Raw genomic sequence first — 21,184 nt, forward strand, 5'->3', positions numbered from 1 at the left:
TGGTAACGCCGCTCGGGTCAATGCATATGAGATCGCTTCAGCACTGGCGTCAGACTCGAGGTGTGAGGTGGGCATTCGACAACATCGAGTAAGTGACAGATAGGGAATGTCCTGGTTACTTTCGTAACCTCCGTTCCCTGATGGAGGGAATGAGATGTTGTGTCCCTCCTGCCAAAACTCTGAACTACCCGCTGGACTTTGTCTCGGCTCCTCAGCACAAAACCTGAATGAGTGGTTGCGAGCCAGCTCCTTTTATACCCGTATGTCCATGGGCCAATTCCCACTGGCCTTTTCTCAAAGATCAGAGGTGTTTGGGGCTTCCAAGGGCGACCCCTAGTGTCACTACATCGACACAATGTCTCGTTCCCTCCATCAGGGAATGGAGGTTATGAAAGAAACAAGGACGTTTTATTCCTTACAGCCTTGTTTTCAATGGTGAAAAAATAAATATGCCATCCACCCTGACTAAGTTCCTCAATTTTGAAGTCTCTGGCCTAATACATAAACTCAGGAAAAGAGCAATCGACCATGGATCTGTGGTAAGAGTGGTAACTTGTAACTGACATCTACATCTCTCATATAAAAAAAGTTATTACAAAGCAAACCCAAATAAATAAGAGGAATTATAATCTAATATATACATAATACTGTACATCAAATGTAAAAAAAAAAAAAAAACTATGTCATATATCACAGAAAATTCATGTCTTCAATGACAGCCACAGGATCTCACCACCATATTCCTATACTTCTTCAGAATAACATTTGAGCTGTCATCAAAATACAGCACTGAAATGGCGTTCAGTTTGGTGGGTGCACAGCAAGGCTTTGGCACATTATCAGGGAACATTAAATGGACCTGCAAAGGTAAAATAAAGAAAAGAAGTCTATGAAGTGGGACAATAATGTTAAAGCTTTGTAATTTTGCAACAGAGAACAACAGTGATCATCCACTTTTTCAGTGTCGTTGGTTTTGGAAGTATTTTTTCTTATTCGTTTTCTCCATAGGGATCCAATCCAATAGGATGCTATTGGTCTTGGCAGACTAGATCTGCTACACTTCTGCAGGTGCAGCAGAGTAAGTACGTAGACTTGCTACTGCTTGAACATACAAAAACATACTGAGATAAGCATGTGGACATGCTGCTTCCACTGCACAAAACAGTAGACATGCTGCAACAAGCATGTATGATATGCTACTGCACAATTAGACATAAATACTATCCCTATGTAACTGATCTAGACCGGTGGAGCCTGGGAGGTGGAGGGTTTTGAAGGGCTTTACTGGTTGTTTAGATCAGTGTTACTATCAGAAATAATTAATAATTATTTCTGTAGTTATTAATTAATATTTAAATTAATTAATTGGATCTAACTCATTAAAACCTCATATGGGGCTCCAGTAAATGTAGTGTGCTATGTTTAGGAGCAAGTTTGGTTATTAGCAATAATTAATAATTATCAAAGATAATTACTAATTATTAAAATCAATAGAACATTGATGAGAATCAATGTTAGCTTTTTTAATCCTTTAAAATCAACAATTATCAAAGATAATCGTTAATTGTTAACATCGATGAAACATTAATTAAAATTAACACTAGCTTATTGATCATTCAAATTCAACAATCATCAAAGATAATTATCAATTATCAAAAATCAATAGAATATTAATAAGGATTAACATTGACGGGGCACCACCCTGAAATCAGGGACTAATAACCAAATAGTAAAACAGTCTCAATATTAGATTATTTTCTTAGGAAAATCGGCTTCCGAAGAATATCAATTTTCGGGAAAAAAACAATGAATGAAGGTTTGAATCTGAGCACTGACATCCTGTCAGCATGACACACGTGTATGTAAAACAAACCAAAACACTTCTCTTTGTAATATAAACAAAAGTTTATTTATGCAGTAATATCAATTAATAATTAATACAATGCAGTCAATAAACTTCCGACTTACAACTACAAACTAAACAGTGATATGATTAGATATGGAAATCAAAATAATCCTATAACACATAAGGTGTGTGTGTGTGACAGTGTGTGTGTGTGTGTGTGTGTGTGATTAGTGAGAGAGAGAGAGAGAGAGAGAGAGATGATTAAGTGACAGCCCTACAGCCGATTTCACGATAGCGGGAGAGAAAGCAGCTGTGTTCATCACTCAGAGACGCGGTTTTACGAGCGGGCTCATAAAAGTTCTGCATTATTTGACTCTTTAATGGATGAACTCAGTTGCTGTCTCACCCGCGATGGCGAAATTGCACAATCCAATTTGGTTGGACCACAATACAGCAAAACAAATTTGTGATAATTAATACCCTGAGTATTAATAATGAGCGGACATGGTGGTCCGTAAACTGTACAAGCAAAAACCTTGAAACACAAGAATAACACGTTATAATATTCTATCTCTGCCCAGACGTAAACCTCTTACTTGTATCGCATGAGGACACAGGTAGAATGTGTTTTCCTCCATCCTTTAACTTTGACCCGGTTCCTTGAGGCTCGGGTGATGACGGGAGGCCGTTTCCTTGCTCTGTCGGCGGGCGGTACGGCTGTTGATTGTCGGCGGGCGGTACGGCTGTTGATTCTCGGTGGGCTGGCGGAGAACTCAGAAATGTCGACTTGATTGAAGATGGAATCTCTTCACTTCTGTAGGCAAACGGATGAAGATGCGAATTGCTCGGCGGTCTCCTTCGGATCCGTTAGAGTGTTTGGTTGAACACAGAGTAATCTCAACTCGTCCAGCGAGATGGAGATTGTATGGCTACAGTTTCAAGTCGGACATTACTTCCTTGTGCCACGAGGTTGCACCAGAGAGCAGCAAAAAAAACAACATCTATATTCGGTGAACAAAGTCGCTGGAAGTAAATTCTGGACTGAACTGCAGTGAAACCGGCTTACTTGCAAACTGAGTAAATTTAAATTTTAGGCAAAGAGTACACAATTTGATTGGCTACTCGATAGCATGTCAAAGGAACTATCAGCTTACACCATGTGAGCCGACTGGCTTTACATATTACATGTAAGTGAGTTGATTGGCTAATGAATAAAAAATGTGAAGAATTTCATGCCTGAACTTTCAGAAAGATTAAGCATGTTAATGCGGTTATGCCATTTTGATAAGATATTGGTCTTGGTGGACTAGATCTGCTACACTGCTGCTGCTGCAGAGCAAGTATGAAGACTTGCTACTGCTACAACATACAAAGACATACGGAGTTAAACATGTGGACATGCTGCTGCTGCACAGTTAGAAAAACACAAGACATACTGCATCAAGCATGTATGCCATGCTGCTGCACAATCAGACATAAATAAAATACCCCAACGAAGCAAGGAACCTGCAGAAATGCATAACAAAAATCATAGCCCCCCAAACAAGCAGATCTACTGCCAAGACTTGTGTACTGCTGCTGCTCCAAAGAGCCATGTCCACAGAGTGTATGCTAGCTAGGTGTGCCTTGGCCTACTTTGTCGACTCTAATTAACTAAATCTATGTGAGCCTGGGTCTGCTTGGCTGAAAGGCTTAAACGTCTAGTGACCTGACTCATAATGTGTACCTGGACCAATCTAGTGACTAAGCCTAGCTACAGTAGGTGTGGATTTATTTAAACTAATGACCTAAGTAGGGGGGCCTGGGTAGCTCAGCAAGTATTGACGCTGACTACCACCCCTGGAGTCGCGAGTTCAAATCCAGGGCATGCTGAGTGACTCTAGCCAGGTCTCCTAAGCAACCAAATTGGCCTGGTTGTTAGGGAGGGTAGAGTCACATGGGGTAAGCTACGCGTGGTCCCTATAATGTGTGGTTCTCGCTCTTGGTGAGGCACGTGGTGAGTTGTGCATGGATGCCGCGGAGAATAGTGTGGGCCTCCACAAGTGCTACGTCTCCACGGAAATGCACTCAACAAGCCACGTGATAAGATGTGCGGATTGATGGTCTCAGACACGGAGGCAACTGAGATTTGACCTCTGCCACCCAGATTGAGGTGAGTCACTAAGCCACCACGAGGACTTAGAGAGTATTGGGAATTGGGCATTCCAAATTGGGGAGAAAAAGATAGAATTCTAAAATAGAATGTGTGCGAGTGCCAGATTTGACTACAGCTTAATTTAATAAAGATGTGATTCTATGTTTTGTGGCCAAAAGCAGACCTTACCATGCAGTCTTATAGAGAAAAAGCCCAGCAACCTGAGCAAATAGAATTTTCAGAGAAAAACTCTCGCAGCACGCTGCAGTGAAACTGGCTTACTTGCAAACTAAGCAAATTTAAATGTTAGGCAAAGAGAGAGCACTTCGGTTGACTGGCTACCCGATAACACGTAAAAGGACATATCACCATGTGAGCTGATTGGACGATCATATGTGAGTGAGCTGATTGGCTAACGGATAACAAGTTCAAAGAACCTATCAGCTTGCGCTATTCAGAGTTTCATGCCTAAATTTAGTCATTTATTAAGTCCTTGTTATTTCAAAGATTTTTATTTTGATGGATGAATCCAGAGCACATGACCTTCTGTAATGCCCACATTCAGAGATTATACACTCTTATCTTTGTAAAATATAATAATAGTAATATACTGTATAATCAGTTTGAGAGTGTATGGCGACTGACTTGATTACATTCACAATGTGTCGTGGAAAGATAATTCACTCTGTGTTGTTATAGGTCTACATGTACAATTTAACCACAAGGAACAACTTTCTTGTTACCTATAGAACTTAGACTTGAAAAGAGCCACCTGTCTTATGATTCTCCAACCAATTTTTGATTAATATATATATATATATATATATATATATATATTAATATGACGACTCCTCAGATCTCATGGGATAGTAAAGTGTCCACTGTATGCACACTTCACCATCTCAGCAGATGTAGTAGTTCATCTCAGTATTGTTCACCAGCTGTATCATGAATACAAAATTTTTGAACATCCTACTCAACTGTCACATTTCTTTTTGTGTGCTATATACTTAAAAAGTATGCAATTTTTTTATATAATTAAACTGAAATAACAGTTTTTGGTTCAACAGAATCATATATCTTCACTTAACTTTAGAGCTCATGGTAGGTCTGCCCTTTTTAAAGTTTTACACACTACCATAAAAAATAAATTTCTCTATGAAGAAAACAAATGTGATTTTTACTTCTGGAACCCTTTTGTTGTGCTTTGTGAGAAATATTCTATAATGAAACAATACACACTCACCAAGGTCTGCACAATAGCATGGTTTGTTGCATTCATATGCGCATTCAGTGGAAATGAACATTCTCCATCGCAATAAAAGGCTGCATAGCCTTCAGGAGCAATAATCCAGTCCTACATTGAGAGAAAGAGAGATGTATGCATAAACAAAGGAACTATCTTGTGCATGAGAACACTCATTTAATTGATTGATTCCTTGCGAGCCACCACATGCGTTTACCTGCCATCCTAAGTCGCGGAAGCTAACATAAAGTTCATGCTTCTTGCAGGCTTGCCTCTGCTCACTGGTGTTTTGATCTAGATAACGACAACAAAACAACATTGATTCTTCAAACACTGCAGTAGTGGTGTTGTTTAGTCTACGAGCATGTGTGGGCTCAATGTGCTGTACTTTATATTTGCAGCTGGCAGGACATCTTTGTAAATACAGTGATTGAAGCAAAGACCCCCTACATTCACAAAACAATCAGGTAAGGTCATGAGGTATTCTAGAGCTTGATAATCTGTCTTTTATGACAGAAAAGTACAGCAACTATTTAAATGCAATTTAAAGGTGATGCAAACTATTTTTAATGGAAGCTGGGTTGTTGGTACTTTTATTGAACTGATCACAATGTATAGTCAGGACATTAATAACGTAAGAAAATCACTATTACAATTTGAAAACAAATTTTCAGAACTTCTTAAACTACTTCAAAGAGTTCTCATCAAAAAATCCTCCACGTGCAGCAATGATAGCTTTGCAGATCCTTGGCATTCTAGCTGTCACTTTGTCCAGATACTCAGGTGACAATTTCACCCCACGCTTCCTGTAGCACTTGCCATAGATGTGGCTGTCTTGTCGGGCACTTCTCACACACCTTACAGTCTAACTGATCCCACAAAAGCTCAATGGGGTTAAGATCCATAACACTCTTTTCCAATTATCTGTTGTCCAATGTCTGTGTTTCTTTGCCCACTCTAACCTTTTCTTTTTGTTTTTCTGTTTCAAAAGTGTCTTTTTTTTTTCTTTTTTTTTTTTTCAATTCTTCCCATAAGGCCTGCACCCCTGAGTCTTCTCTTTACTGTTGTACATGAAACTGGTGTTGAGCAGGTAGAATTCAATGAAGCTGTCATCTGAGGACATGTGAGGCATCTATTTCTCAAACTAGAGACTCTGATGTACTTATCCTCTTGTTTATTTGTACATCTGGCCTTCCACATCTCTTTCTGTCCTTGTTAGAGCCAGTTGTCCTTTGTCTTTGAAGACTGTAGTGTACACATTTGTATGAAATCTTCAGTTTTTTGGCAATTTCAAGCATTGTATAGCCTTCATTCATCAAAACAATCATTGACTGATGAGTGTCTAGAGAAAGCTGTTCCTTTTTTGCCATTTTTGACATAATATTCACCTTAAAACATGCCAGTCTATTGCATATTGTGGCAACAATATGCAATAGACACAGAGACAAATACAAAGACAATGTTAAGCTTCATTTAATGAACCAAATAGCTTTCAGCAGTGTTTGATATAATGGCAAGTGATTTTCTTGTACCAAATGATCAATTTAGCATGATTACTCAAGGATAAGGTGTTGGAGTGATGGCTGCTGGAAATGGGGCCTGTCTAGATTTGATCAAAAATGACTTTTTTTCTAATAGTGGTGCTGTTTTTTACATCAGTAATGTCCTGACTATACTTTGTGATCAGTTGAATGCCACTTTGGTGAATTATAGTACCAATTTCCTTCCGAAACAGCAAGATTTGTACATTATTCCAAACTTTTGGCCGCCAGTGTATATATTTGAAAATTGGACAAAAAGACAAAGGTACATTACTGATTACTTAATGTCTTTCATGAGGGAATGGACTACAATCCCACGAAGCATTGCGAATTACGTAATCAAATTTAATATAATGGAAAGATATAAAACTATTCATTTAAATTTGTTGCATATATGTAAGTAAAGAAACAATTGATTTTAAATTGTATTGCAGAGTATTCAGATATGTACAAATACCTGGAGTCGGGACTAAAAACAAAAACAAAACGGAACAAAATTTTTTGCTGAAATATGAGAACAAAATCCCTTTCAATTGTTCCAGAATGAATATATTATTTTTAAATGCTGGTAACTGGTTAATAACCAGTTAATTTTGTTCTGAGAATTGTTTTATGAAACCAAAGACCAAATGGTTTATCACAGTAAATTCGGTGTTACAGCACTTCCTATTGCCTGAAAAATTAGGATTCTATCTTTTTAGTAAAACATACTGTGAGCATGCACTTTGATTCTGAAGGAAACCACTATTTTAAAAATCTATTTTTAAAAAATAAAAATCATTCGGCACACAAAAGGTGACGTTACGTGTCAACGCAGTGTGTGCATGCAGGAGAGAGAGATATTGGCTATTAATTGATTTAACAAATTTAAAAAAATTATGGGGATATATAGACTACTGTATACTATGCTTATTATGATATCTATCTTGAAAATTCCCCCACATGGGAAAAAAAAATGAATCGCTTTTATTATTAAAGTCCCTTATTTTGTTTTTTGATTTCCAAAACAGGTGCCTCGTTTCTCTTGTGAGATCTAGAAACACTGCAACTGGTATATCACCCACCCTTTGCACAGAGTACTGTCATTTTAAAAACAACATTATTAACCTTTCTTTTATTTAGTTCTAACCGGTAACCATTTGGAATGGAATCTGAAGAACGGCATAACCGGAATTAAAAAATACTGTTTCTGCTGAAATAATTAGTTTTTACTCCCTGATCTGGAGACTGACTCGATTGCATCATTCACAGTGTAACATGGGAGTGGGCAGTCACTACAGAGCTCTTTCTGTCCCCTTTGTTTACCATGAGTCTTTGATTAATTTCTCTTCAGGATCATGGGTAGTGTTGTTCTTCACCAGCAATTCTGCTACTAAACACATCTCTTTAAAAATGAAGTTGAAGTAATGCAGCTTGATGGCTTTAACAGAAGGAAAAAAATGAATGGGATTTTTATGTCCGGACTGTTGCGCTCTATAGCTTTTTTTGCATTGCATTGCAATTTCCAATCAGAACACTTTGAGGCACTTTTCCTGTCAGTCCTTTTGCGTGTTCGTGTTTGCTGACATGTCTTTAGATGATGGGTTTTGGGGAGAGGGTGGTCTGATTCAATGGCTAAATCTGGATTGGTCTAGTTTTGCTTAGCTTGCCTCTTGACTTACAACATGAAGTATGGTCCATATTGCAGCTTATTGCGGCCAAGAACCACCCACTTAGGCAGAAAGAGACTGTCTAACTGACATGTAAAGTAACCAACTGTCAACAGTTAGCTTTGTTTTTACATGCTGTTTAGGAGTGGGTACATCTGAAATAGATTATACAACAAATAACAGACTGGCACAAAAACAAAAAAAAAATAATAATAATAAATAAATAAATAAAATACAAATTAATTAATTTCATTTTACATTATTTAAGCAATTATTTTACCATAGTTTTGGTTTTCTTGTACTATTACGATGGTTTTACGACAAATTTGGTGGTTAAAATACTATTACTCTAGTAACACCATGGTAAATCTTGTGGTTGTGGTTTTACTTCAAATACCATAGTTGAACTATAGTTACCGTTGTAAAACCATTGTCAATTTTCAAAAGGGATGGATAAAGCAACAGCAAGGGAACGTAAACTATTGCGAAGGACAGCAAAACTATTTAAAAAAATAAATACACTCTCTGTCCTCTAAGGGGCTCTATAACACACAGTTCTGCTTGTGGATATTTATTTTACTTGTAACTAAGTGCCTCAAACAAAACTCTCTAAAAGAACTAAAGCCAATTAACTATGAAACTTCAAATCCGGTGATTAGCTCTTCCTCAAATTTGCTCACTATGTCAACCCCAGTGCCTTGTATACAGGTGGTTTCCAGGCAGACTGTGTGCCCTTACTACCTGTCAGCCAATCAGATTAGAGCTTGCCCAATCAAGAAAGTGCTTATGTGTGCAATATGCATTAGATGGTCAGTGAACAGACAGTGGAAGATCCGTGGGTGTACCGTCTAAGGCTAAGCAAAGTTGGGCGAAATGGCTTACAGCACCATTAAGTTGTGTTTTCAAATGAAATTAAAAAATACTGCACCTCCACTTTTAAGAGCCGGTGAGGATTTCTGCTGAGTTTTTGTTTTATTTCTGTTGTGGCTCTTCCTTTTCCCTCCTGTGGCCCTTACAGAACGGAGCAGAACCTCACTTGCTTTGAAAAAAGCGACAAGGAATGGCTGTTTGGACTGAGGTCCGTTCCTTCCTATGATGCCAGCAGATTTCATGCTGATGCTTCTACCTGCACACAAAGAGATGTGTCTCAGATGTTACAAAAAAAGTTTAAGGTGTACATATCTGATCATTTAGTAAAACAGCCACGATTAACATAAAGAAAACCTCTTGTGACAAAATCACCAGAACGATTTTTGGCAGTTACTACAGTACACACAGATACTCAATGTCAAACAATGTCAAACAATGAGGGAGTGGGCTGAAAACTGATCTGATAAACGGACGACTTTATAGCATCAGGTTCCCTTTAAGAAAGAGTAAATGCTGGGCGTAGTCGTGACTCAAAGATGATCCTTCTGCAGTCAAAAGCATCTCAATGTGGTCCATTTTAAAGCAAATGTAATGACCATGTGAAAAGAAATGAAACCAGCTGCATTTCATGATTCTTATTTCCAGTAAACAGGGAATGCAATAATAATTAAAACAATAAAACATTCTCTGCATGAAGGAACACTAAAATACGACTGCAGCTTTAAATTGACCAAATGGTTATCATTAAATAAATTCCCCAACAAATATTTAACATAACATGTGCTCGTGATCTGGCATAGAAATCAATACAATACAGCAGAAATACAAACCACACCCCACATGAACAGTCACCATTGTTATATTGACATAATGCAATTGTTTAATCTAGTTCACAGAAAATGTAATAATATTTGGCCGAAGTACCTATAATGTGCATTTAAAGGAATAGTTTAACAAAAAATGAAAATTATGTCATTATTTACTCACCCTCATCGTTCCAAACCCATTTGACTTTCTTTCGAGAACTTTCGAAGAAAGCTCCACAGCAGTTCTCCATGCCACGAAGGAATATACTGACCAGGGGTTGTTCAGCCCCAAATGGGAGCAAAAAAGCACCAAAGAAAACACTTTATTTTAAGGGTCCGCAATAATGCTCTAGTAGAGCATGAATAAAAAAGTTATTAATAGTTAACTGCATGTATAGTAAGGCTATTTTAGCCATAGTTTACAACTTATGAAAAATCTTACTTTTGTGTAAAACTAAAAAGTAATCTAATTAATGAATAAAATAAAATAATCAAATTAATCATATTTTAATTTAACCAAACAATATTAAACAAGTAATTAAGGCTGATTAGTATTTCTTTGCAAAGCTGTTACTAATAAATGACTAAAATCTTCTATTAAAGACTGTTAGTGCTTTGTTTTGCACTTATTAGGTGATATTTTAAAGGGAAATGTCACCCAAAAATGAAAATTCTCTCATCATTTACTCACCCTCATGCCATCCCAGATGTGTATGCCTTTCTTTCTTCATCAGAATGCAAACAAAGATTTTTAGAAGAATATTTCAGCTCTGAAGGTCCATACAATGTAAGTGAATGGGTGCCAACATTTTGAAGCTCCAAAAACCACATAAAGGAAACAAAAGTAATCTGACTCCAGTAATTAAAACTTCAGAAGCAATATAAAAGGTGTGGGTGAGGAACAGAACTATATTAAAGTCATTTTTTACTCTAAATTTCCACTTTCACTTTCATATGTGAAAGTGAAACTAAACAGGCACCACATGTGACTTTCAGATGTAAAAGTGAAAGTGACAGTGGTGATTTAGAGTAAAAGAAGGACTTAAATTTTGATCTGTTTCTCGCCCACACCTATTATATCATTTCTGAATATGTGGATTTAAACACTGGAGTTATATGGATTACTTCTATGTTTCCTTTATCTCCTTTTTGGATCTATAAAGGTCTGATTACCATTCACTTGCATTCTATGGACCTACACATCTGAAATATTCTTTTAAAAATCTTCATTTGTGTTCTGCTGAAGAAAGAAAGTCATACACATCTGGGATGGCATGAGGGTGAGTAAATGATGAGAGAATTTTCATTTTTGGGTGAACTATCACTTTAGATTTATTGAACTAAGGCTGTGATTATGACTAATTACTATTGGTTTTACTTAACTGTTACTACTTGATTGTTAAAATATTCAAATAAAGACAATTTGACTGTTCTAAAGTGAAACATTTACTTACACAAGTTATTAATTTGTTTGACATTTATTTGGTGTTGACAGTATTAATTACTGTCTTATTCATGTTTAACTAGTGCATTATTGTGGACACTTAAAATAAAGTGCTAATAAGTAATTCACACAATTTATGGACTATATTCTGAAACCATACAATAGCTCTGTGTGGGCAGCAGATTAAAACTTAAGTAGTTATTCACTGAAAATCCATCAGAAAATGTATTTGTGTGTTTGTTTATTTGTCATTCCCATATTCAAACTTGGCTTGTCACGATAGGTTAGAAGTGCCGTTTGGCAATACTGACATCAATCCCTCACATATAAACTTTGAATATGCACAAGTGTGAATGAGTTTTGAGGGCTACAGCAAAGTGGAAGATTTTCAGTGTATAATGACTTGAATTTCAGCCTGTTTCTCACACAAACATATCTTTAGCTACAGAAGACTTGAAATATAGTGTGTGAGTCACATGAACTACTTTTATGATACTTTACAGGTGCTGTTTGGAACTTGACAACACTGGTCACCAGTGTTGGGGACTAGTTAACTAAAAGTAGCAATGCTATTAACTTACTGTAACTATATTTCAGGAGCTTGACTAGTTTAGCGTTTTTCTCAATATTGTAGCTTTTCCAGTAGTGAGCTTAAATTTTCTTTTCTTTTTTTTTTTAAGTGTATCGATTCTGTAACGATGCTGGAAGCAATGACAGGCAGACGATGATGATGTGAAGAACCCAAGTGCAGTGTTTATTTACATGAAAAGTGAAATCCAGAAACCGTGAACAGTAAACATAAACATGAACTAAACTAGACTTGACTTGAACAATCCATACATAAACAATGTTACAATGTTACATAAACACAATACCTGACAAAGGACCATGGCAAACATGAGGGTATAAATACATGGACATGGGAAACATAAACCAATGGAAAAACAGAACTCTAAACAAGATAACAAGACAATAAGCATAAACCAATAAACCGACTATGAACCAATGGGAAACAGACACAATGAACATAAGGGAAACAGGATCAAACATGTCATGGAAACAGGAAATAACATGACATGAAACCACATGACCTGAACAGGAACTAAACTTTAAAATAAAAGACATGGACACAAAACATGAACAAAAACACATCTAGACGTGACATATCCCCCCCTCTAGGGGCGGCTCCCAATGCCCCAAAACAAAAACACAGAGTTCGGGGGTCGTGGCGACATGGCATGACGTGGTAACATGGTATGGCAGTATCCTGACTTGGCCATGGTAGGCGTGGATGCTGACTCGTTGGCCGTGGCTGGTGTGAGCGCTGGACCGTGGAGCAGAGGTGGGTCTGGACCATGGAGCAGAGGTGGGCCTGGACCGTGGAGCAGAGGCGGGCCTGGACTGTGGAGCAGAGGCTTGCTTGTGACATGGCATGGAGCAGGCTTGGCTGAGACATGGCATGGAGCAGACTGAAGCTTGGCTGTGACATGGCATGGAGCAGACTCAGGCATGGCGGTGACATGGCATGGAGCAGACTCAGGCATGGCGGTGACATGGCATGGAGCAGACTCAGGCATGGCGGTGACATGGCGTGGAGCAGACTCAGGCGTGGCGGTGACATGGCGTGGAGCAGACTCAGGCATGGCGGTGACATGGCATGGAGCAGACTCAGGTGTGGCAGTGACATGGCATGGAGCAGACTCATGCGTGGCGGTGACATGGCATGGAGCAGACTCAGGCGTGGCGGTGACATGGCATGGAGCAGACTCAGGCATGGCGGTGACATGGCATGGAGAAGACCCAGGCATGGTGGTGACATGGCATGGAGCAGACCCAGGCGTGGCAGTGACATGGCATGGAGCAGACTCAGGCGTGGCCGTGACATGGCATGGAGCAGACTCAGGCATGGCCGTGACATGGCATGGAGCAGACTCAGGCATTGCCGTGACATGTTATGGAGCAAGCCGAGGCGTGACATGGCATGGAGCAGACTCAGGCGTGGCAGTGACATGGCATGGAGCAGACTCAGGCGTGGCTGTGACATGGCATGGAGCTGACTCAGGCGTGACTGTGACATGGCATGGAGCTGACTCTGGCGTGGCTGTGACATGGCATGGAGCTGACTCAGGATCAGGGGCAGAAGGTGGCACAAGCTCTGTGACCATGACGTGGGACCCTGGCTCGGGGACCATGACGTGGGACCCTGGCTTGGCGACCATGACGTGGGACCCTGGCTCGGCGGCCATGACGTGGGACCCTGGCTCGGGGACCATGACGTGGGACCCTGGCTCGGCGACCATGACGTGGGACCCTGGCTCGGCGGCCATGACGTGGGACCCTGGCTCGGCGGCCATGACGTGGGATCCTGGCTCGGTGGCCATGACGTGGGACCCTGGCTCGGCGACCATGACGTGGGACCCTGGCTCGGCAACAATGACGTGGGACCCTGGCTCGGCGGCCATGACGTGGGACGCTGGCTCGGCGGCAATGATGTGGGATGCTGGCTTGGTCTCCATCTCCCCCACAGTGAACGATGAACCACATATCAGTAGGGCAAGGTCGATAAATTGAGTCAGGTACTCCAGACGCCTGGCATCAAGGAGGAGATTGGCTCATTCAGCCCAAAGCGAAAACAGTCCTTGGGGGCAATCTTATTAAAATCGACCCTGCTGGCCAGAGCACAAAAGTCTTCTACATATTCCTCCAGGGGACGATTCCCCTGACGTAAATGAAGAAGCTGAACTGCTGGGTTCATTTTGCTGTAAGGTATTCTGTAACAATGCTGGCAGCAATGACAGGCAGACGATGATGATGTGAAGAACCCTGCAGTGTTTATTTACATGAAGAGTGAAATCCAGAAACCGTGAACAGTAAACATAAACATGAACTAAACTAGACTTGACTTGACTTGAACAATCCAACAATGTTACATAAACACAATACCTGACAAAGGACCATGGCAAACATGAGGGTATAAATACGTGGACATGGGAAACATAAACCAATGAACAAACAGAACTCTAAACAAGATAACAAGACAATAAGCATAAACCAATGACATGACAGAACCAATAACAAGACTATGAACCAATGGGAAACAGACACAATGAACATGAGGGAAACAGGATCAAACATGGCATGGAAACAGGAAATAACTTGTCATGAAACCATATGACCTGAACAGGAACAGGAACTAAACTTTAAAATAAAAGACATGAACAAAAACACATCTAGACATGACAGATTCTTTCTGCCAATTCAAGTATATGTATTCCCTTGTATTTAGTATCAGTTCTCTTGAGTCGGGTCTTTTGAATGATCAAGTTCACATAAATAATTCCCTTAATTCCTTCTGTTTTTGAAGCGAAATATTAAGTGTATTGCTTCTGTTTATATTTTGATTTGGTTATATAAAATAGGGTATTGTCTAGTTTATTAATATATCTTAAATATACATTTATGTTAAATTTAATGTTGTCTCCCTATTTGCTTAGCCCTTACTAAAATTAACCATGGTTTTACTAAAGCAATTTTGTACTTTCTATATGGTTACTGTGGTTTTACTATAGTAATATTGTAGTAACCATCACTGTAGGTTAACTTTGCACTGTTTCCCAACAATTCTGGTCACAATGCACTGTCCTTGCATGATTGTTTAATCATACATTATTGCTAAACTACATTTGTTAGATTATTGCTAAACTATTATGCTTTAATCAGCCTGTCTTACCATCAGTAGTCTCCACACAGAGTTGAAGGCCCATGTTCTGCTGAGGGTTCAGAACCCAGTGATTGCTGGTAGCTGTGATGTCAAACACCAGCCAGCCTCCATCAGATGCTCGAATCTTTTTCCAGTCCAAGAGGAATGTTTCAGCATCCCTGATGAGACGATGAGAATGCACAATGAAGTCAAGATTCACATTATGTTTTAATATTTCACTGTCCCATGCAGATACATCACTGCTAAACTATAATGACATGTTTAAAATGTAAGATGGATGAGTAGGATTTTTCTAATTGCAGTCATGCCACGTCTTCAATAGCAATGCTGATTACAAGTTACAAAAACAAACGTTGAAATGAGTGCATTCTCTCTCAAGCCTGTCTTTTCATCTCGACCACAGTTTAGTCAACAGTTCATTCCTGTTCATCTACTGAACTGTACGTTCCAGAACAGCACATGGGCCACACAGAGAGAGAGCACGGCCCTCATCTCACAGACACTGGAGAAGAGTTCAGAGACAGTGACGTGTCCCAGCATGCCACGATGAGGACGAGCACTACACAAGTTGTTGCTGTTTCTCTGTTACATCACAATATTCACATATTCTATTTACCTTCAGTGTGTAAAAGACCTGGCACGTGACAGTCATTCATTTTAGAGTCAGGCTACCCTGGTCGCTCTGTATGTTTGTTGTTACATGCAACCAGTGATGAGGACGCAATAGAAAGATTTATTGTCTTTGTATTATTTTATGATCACATTCAATTCAGACTGCAAACTCACAAAGTAATTTATTTCGTCATGCAAGAAAAACTGTAGTGAGTACTTTAGATCAGTGTTAGTTAGTTAGTAACCCTTATTTAACCTGGATAAAACTCAATGAGATAAAATCTCTTTTACAATAGTGACCTGGCCAAGAAAGCAACAAGGAACACAATGACAACATAACCAGTGTTGGGTGCAATCTGATTACAAAATAATTAATTACTGTAATCTGATTACTTTGTATGTAAAAAGTAGTTTGACACATTACATTTTAAATTCTTCTTAATTTAAAAAGACATGTGAACTTGGTAGTTAGCCAGGGCTGCACATTGCGACAGTTTTGCTCACATTTGCGATTATAAATTATAACGTGCGAATGGGTTAACATTTGTATTCGCACGTTATAATTTTTAATTGCAAATGTGAGCAAAAAAGTTATGTTTTTAGCGCTTGGAAAAATTATGCCTATTGACAGCATTGCAACAAAGAACAAGTAAAATTAGCCTGATGTCTACTTTGCTATCACAAAATCTCTAGCACTTTTACGCATGGCCATGGATGTTAGGGCATGAAGAAACAAGAACAGCTAAAACTGAGAGTTGATTAAATAAAATGTGAGATTATCCTTTTTGCCTGCAAGTCTGTGAATACTGTATCTTGATGCTTGACTTATGGAGAACGAGCTTAAAGATAGTGAGATTTGTCTCAGGAACACTAAATTCAGCATGTTTCTGAGAGAACATGCAATGCGCTCCTAACAGGCTATAGTGGTTGACAGACAAGGGTTTTTTTAGTGCTCTATTCTTAAATTGGTAATATGAATGTTGAAAAAAAAAAAAAAAAAAAAAAAATATATATATATATATATATATATATATATATATATATATATATATTGTATTTGTATTGATTTTCTTATTATTAGGGGTCCAAGCACCGAAGGTGCTGAAACCCTATTGTATTTATTCTGATTGTCTTATTATTAGGGCCCAAGCATTGAAAATGCGGAGGCCCTATTGTTCTTCTAAGGATTATTCTTTATTAGGGCCCAAGCACTGAAAGTGCGGAAGGGGGCTCTGTAGCACCCCCTTGAAAATAGGCATGTAAGAGGGGCTGTGTAGCACCCCAATTTTTACCTACAGTCACCAAAATTGGTGCATATATAATTCTCATAAAGCTGAACAACTTTCATACTCTCAGTCATTAGCTCTGCCCAACAGGAAGTCAGCCATTTTGGATTTTCTGAAAATCGCAGGCTCTTAACTTTTAAATACTCCTATAAGGGGATTCATGTGACTGGCACCAAATTTGTGCAACATCATGCCAAGACATTTTAGATGCTACATTGTGAACAGATTTTTGATATTTTGAATGGTGTCGCCATGCCGAAGCAATAAATGTATGGCGAAAAATGGAAAACAGGAAGTGCCTTAAATCTTCTGTGTGCATTTTGTGATTTTGATGAAAATTCAGCTGTATGTTTGGTAATAGGGGCTAATCACATTGATGTGGCAATTATGGGTCATGGTCATAGCGCCACCAACTGGCAGCAGGAAGTGTGGCACTTTGAAATAGTCCTCTTACATTTACCCAAATCACTTCAAAATTGTTTAGACACTGCTGATGGAAAATTTTGAAGGGATGCTTGATAGCTTTAATAGTGTTGTCATGGCAACGGATTAAATTACATGAAGTTGTATTCAAACTGGAATTGTGGCATATATCTATTAGACAATGTATGATTAGGATCCAAGTTTACATTAATAATAATGATAAATGTTTATTTTATATAGCGCCTTTCTAGGTACTCAAGATCGCTTTACAATTCAGAGAGACACAATGACAGAGATAACAAAGTTATACACATTTCACACAACAATATCACATGGAGTAACAACTAAAGAAGAGATATGTTTTGAGTTGAGTTTTGAATTTTTGTAGGGTCATGAGGCTGTGAAGTGAAAGATGAATGGAGTTCCATAATGAGGGTGCAGAGATACAGAAAGCCCTGCCAACAAAGGATGAAAGCTTGAACCGTGGTACCTGTAGTAGGCTAGAGTCTGTGGACCTAAGTGAGCAAGCTGGAGTGTATGGATGAATGAGATTAAAAATGTATGGAGGAGCAAGACCATGTAACGATTTAAATGTCATGAGGAGTATCTTGTATTGAATGTGATAGAGAACTGGCAGCCAATTTAGGCTTTGAAGAATAGGTGAAATATGATACATTTTCTTTAAGTGAGTGAGGACCCGAGCCGCAGAGTTTTGGATATATTTTAGCTTATTTATTGTCTTTTTAGGCAGGCCATAGAAAAGTGAATTGCAGTAATCGATTCAGAAAGTGATGAAGGTGTGAACTAGGGTCTCTGCATCCTTGAACTCTAATATGTGACCAAGCTGAGCAATATGATGGAGATGGAAGAAAGCTGATTTAGTGAGTGAGGAAATATGAGGAAGGAAGGAGAGAGAAAAATCAAAGATAATGCATAGATTTGTAACAGCAGTGGAGGACGCCAGCAATGTTGACATGTTGTGAAGATAGGCGTGATGGACCTATTAATAATAAATCTGTTTTATTAGTGTTAAATGAGAGGAAGTTACCAGTCATCCAAACATTAATATCTTTAAGACATGCTGATATGGAGACAGCAAGAATAGAAGCAGTGGGTTTAAAACTAATGTAGAGCTGAGTATCATCAGCATAACAGTGAAAGTTGAAACCATGTTGGTGAATGATATAGCCAAGCAGAAGCATGTAGATAATGAAGAGTAGTGGTCCGAGCACCGAACCCTGTGGGACCCCATGAATAACAGAAGCAGTAGTGGACTTGGACTGATGAATAAACACGTAGTGTTGATGGTCAGATAGCTATGAAGTAAACCAGGAGAGGGCAGTGCCATTAATACTGATAGCAGATAGATGTGAGATAAGTGTACTGTGAGAGATGGTGTGGAACGCAGAGCTAAGATCTAAGAAAATCAGAATGCTGACGTCGCCGGAGTCAGCGGCTACGAGAAGGTAATTTACAACTCTAAGGAGAGCGGTTTCGGTACTGTGTTGAGGGCGGAAACCAGATTAAAAACATTCAAAAAGGTTATGTGAGGACAGATAAGATTGCAAGAAGTTGTTGAAATCTGAGGGGTCTTGACCTGGCCTTTTTAGGACTGGGGTGACAGCCGCAGACTTTAGCTCCAGTGGAACCACTCCAAAGAGCAGCGATTGGCAGATAAGGAGCATGATGGGCCTAGAAATAGCAGACACAACGTTTTTTAGTAGGAGAGTAGGAGCTGGATCTAAGTGACAGGATGACAAATTCAATTTCTTAATTAACTCAGAAATAGCAGCAGGGGTGGGTGAAGTCAGTGAAGGAGACAGTGCTGAGCCCAGTGAGATGTTCATGAAATTGAACAGGAGGGGGGTAGAAGGAAAGCAATAATAAATAGCTTTGATTTTATTTTGGAAAAAGTGGAGAAATGACTCACAGAGCTCCGATGTCAGAATGAGATTTGACAGGAGAGTTAGTGAGTTTTCTAACAGTGGAAAATAGTGATTTGGGTCAAGAGGATGCATTATTAATGAGAGCAGAGAAGAAAGTTGAGCGGGCAGTGTCGATTTGTATGACTTCATATGGTCAATGAAAGTATCTAGGTGTACAGATAAACCTGTTTTCTTATAGTGGCACTCTAAGCGGCGACCAGTAGATTTCAGGGCATGAAGCGCAGGTGTAAACCAGGGTGATGTGTTTGTGGAAAAGGCAAGTCTGGACTTAAGGGGGCATGTATATCAAGGGCTGTAGGAATAGATTTATTATAGCTGAGGAGGATATCAGAGGGACTGGTATGTTCAGTAGCATCAGTGAGATGAGATGTTTGGACCAATGCCAAAAAGAGAGAAGGACTAATGGATTTGATATTACGGTATGTTATAGTGGATTTCAACCTAGGTCTAGGGAGAGGTAATTCACAGTTGAATTCAATGAAAAAATGGTCAGAGATTCCCATCTGAGTCCAGTTGTACAGACTAAATCAAGAGTATGGCCTTTAGAGTGTGTGGGAAAATCAACATGCTGTACAAAGTTGAAACAATCCAACACAGAAATGAGCTCATGAGCAGCAGCACAATCAATATCAACATGTATGTTAAAATCACCAAGTAGTAATCCAGAGGTAGACATGGCACATACAAGAATTAACAGTTCATTTAATTCACTAAAGAATTTGGACAATGGTTTGGGTGGACGGTATAAGAGAGCCACAAGCAGCATAGAGGGACCAAAGATTTTGAAGACTAGATATTCAAAGGTAACAGTCTCATGAAAGTCAATAATCTTGGATCGCAAGCTGCATTGATGGACAGCGGACAGGCCACTACCCCTTGACGTCAGGCGGGGTTTTGCCAAATAGTCATAGCCAGGGGAGTAAGCAGGTTAAGATGTAAATAATCATTAGAATTTGCCATGTCTCGGTGAGAAATAGAATATCCAGGTTTTTGTCAGATAGTATAGTACAGAGCAGGGTGGCCTTATCCGTCAGCAACCGACAGTTAAACAGCATGAAGACAGAGCGCTGACACTCACTGCGTGCAGGTTGGTAACTATGAGCCTGATCACAGGGTATAGTTATTAGTGAAGTATGATTTCTCCCTCAGTAAGCAGATGGCAACATGGAGTACCGGATATCCTTGCGATTAGACCAGATGGAGGGGATAGCTAAAGGCGAGTCACAGTAAATTTGTGTAAAGTGGCGACGTGAGCGATGAATATAACGTAGATGCCTCGCAACCCCGAGCTCCGTGCAGTGCCTGTATGTGTATTGGTCAAGCCAGAGACGAGAGTTCAGGCTGCGCAGCTGGTGCTTTGAATAGGTAAATGCCATAGCAGCAATGCAGCCGATCAACAATGTCAATGTTGTTGCTCTGAACATACCAGAGACGGGTGAATTGAGACCAATAACAATCATGGTTAGATCAGCAGAAGTACCACGACATCAATGTTACAAATAGTTACCAGATATAGACGTGGGAAAGCACACAATAGCCACTAGCACAGATCAGCGTAACATGGAGACCTCATCTGATATTCAATTGGCGAGGGGTGACTCACCACCAAGAGTTCACAGGAGAGTGGAGACTCACTCAACAACTATGTGGAGAAGTACAA

At 39.3% G+C, this 21,184-nt stretch overlaps 1 protein-coding gene across 1 annotated transcript in view; it reads right to left on the bottom strand.

Annotated features, from left to right (window-relative positions):
- Positions 1-310: 310 nt before the first annotated feature.
- Positions 311-21,184, bottom strand: part of LOC127413619 (bone morphogenetic protein 5-like) — a 72,765-nt gene continuing 51,891 nt past the window's right edge. The window contains exons 3-7 of the mRNA XM_051650899.1: positions 15,267-15,415; positions 9,345-9,542; positions 5,444-5,520; positions 5,227-5,337; positions 311-859 (exon numbers count right to left, since the gene is read on the bottom strand). Coding sequence (XP_051506859.1) covers positions 710-859; positions 5,227-5,337; positions 5,444-5,520; positions 9,345-9,542; positions 15,267-15,415 — 685 coding nt within the window. The 3' untranslated portion in view covers positions 311-709. The remainder of the gene's footprint in view (positions 860-5,226; positions 5,338-5,443; positions 5,521-9,344; positions 9,543-15,266; positions 15,416-21,184) is intronic.

The sequence above is a fragment of the Myxocyprinus asiaticus genome, chromosome 23 (assembly GCF_019703515.2).
Source record: "Myxocyprinus asiaticus isolate MX2 ecotype Aquarium Trade chromosome 23, UBuf_Myxa_2, whole genome shotgun sequence".
Taxonomy (NCBI): domain Eukaryota; kingdom Metazoa; phylum Chordata; class Actinopteri; order Cypriniformes; family Catostomidae; genus Myxocyprinus; species Myxocyprinus asiaticus.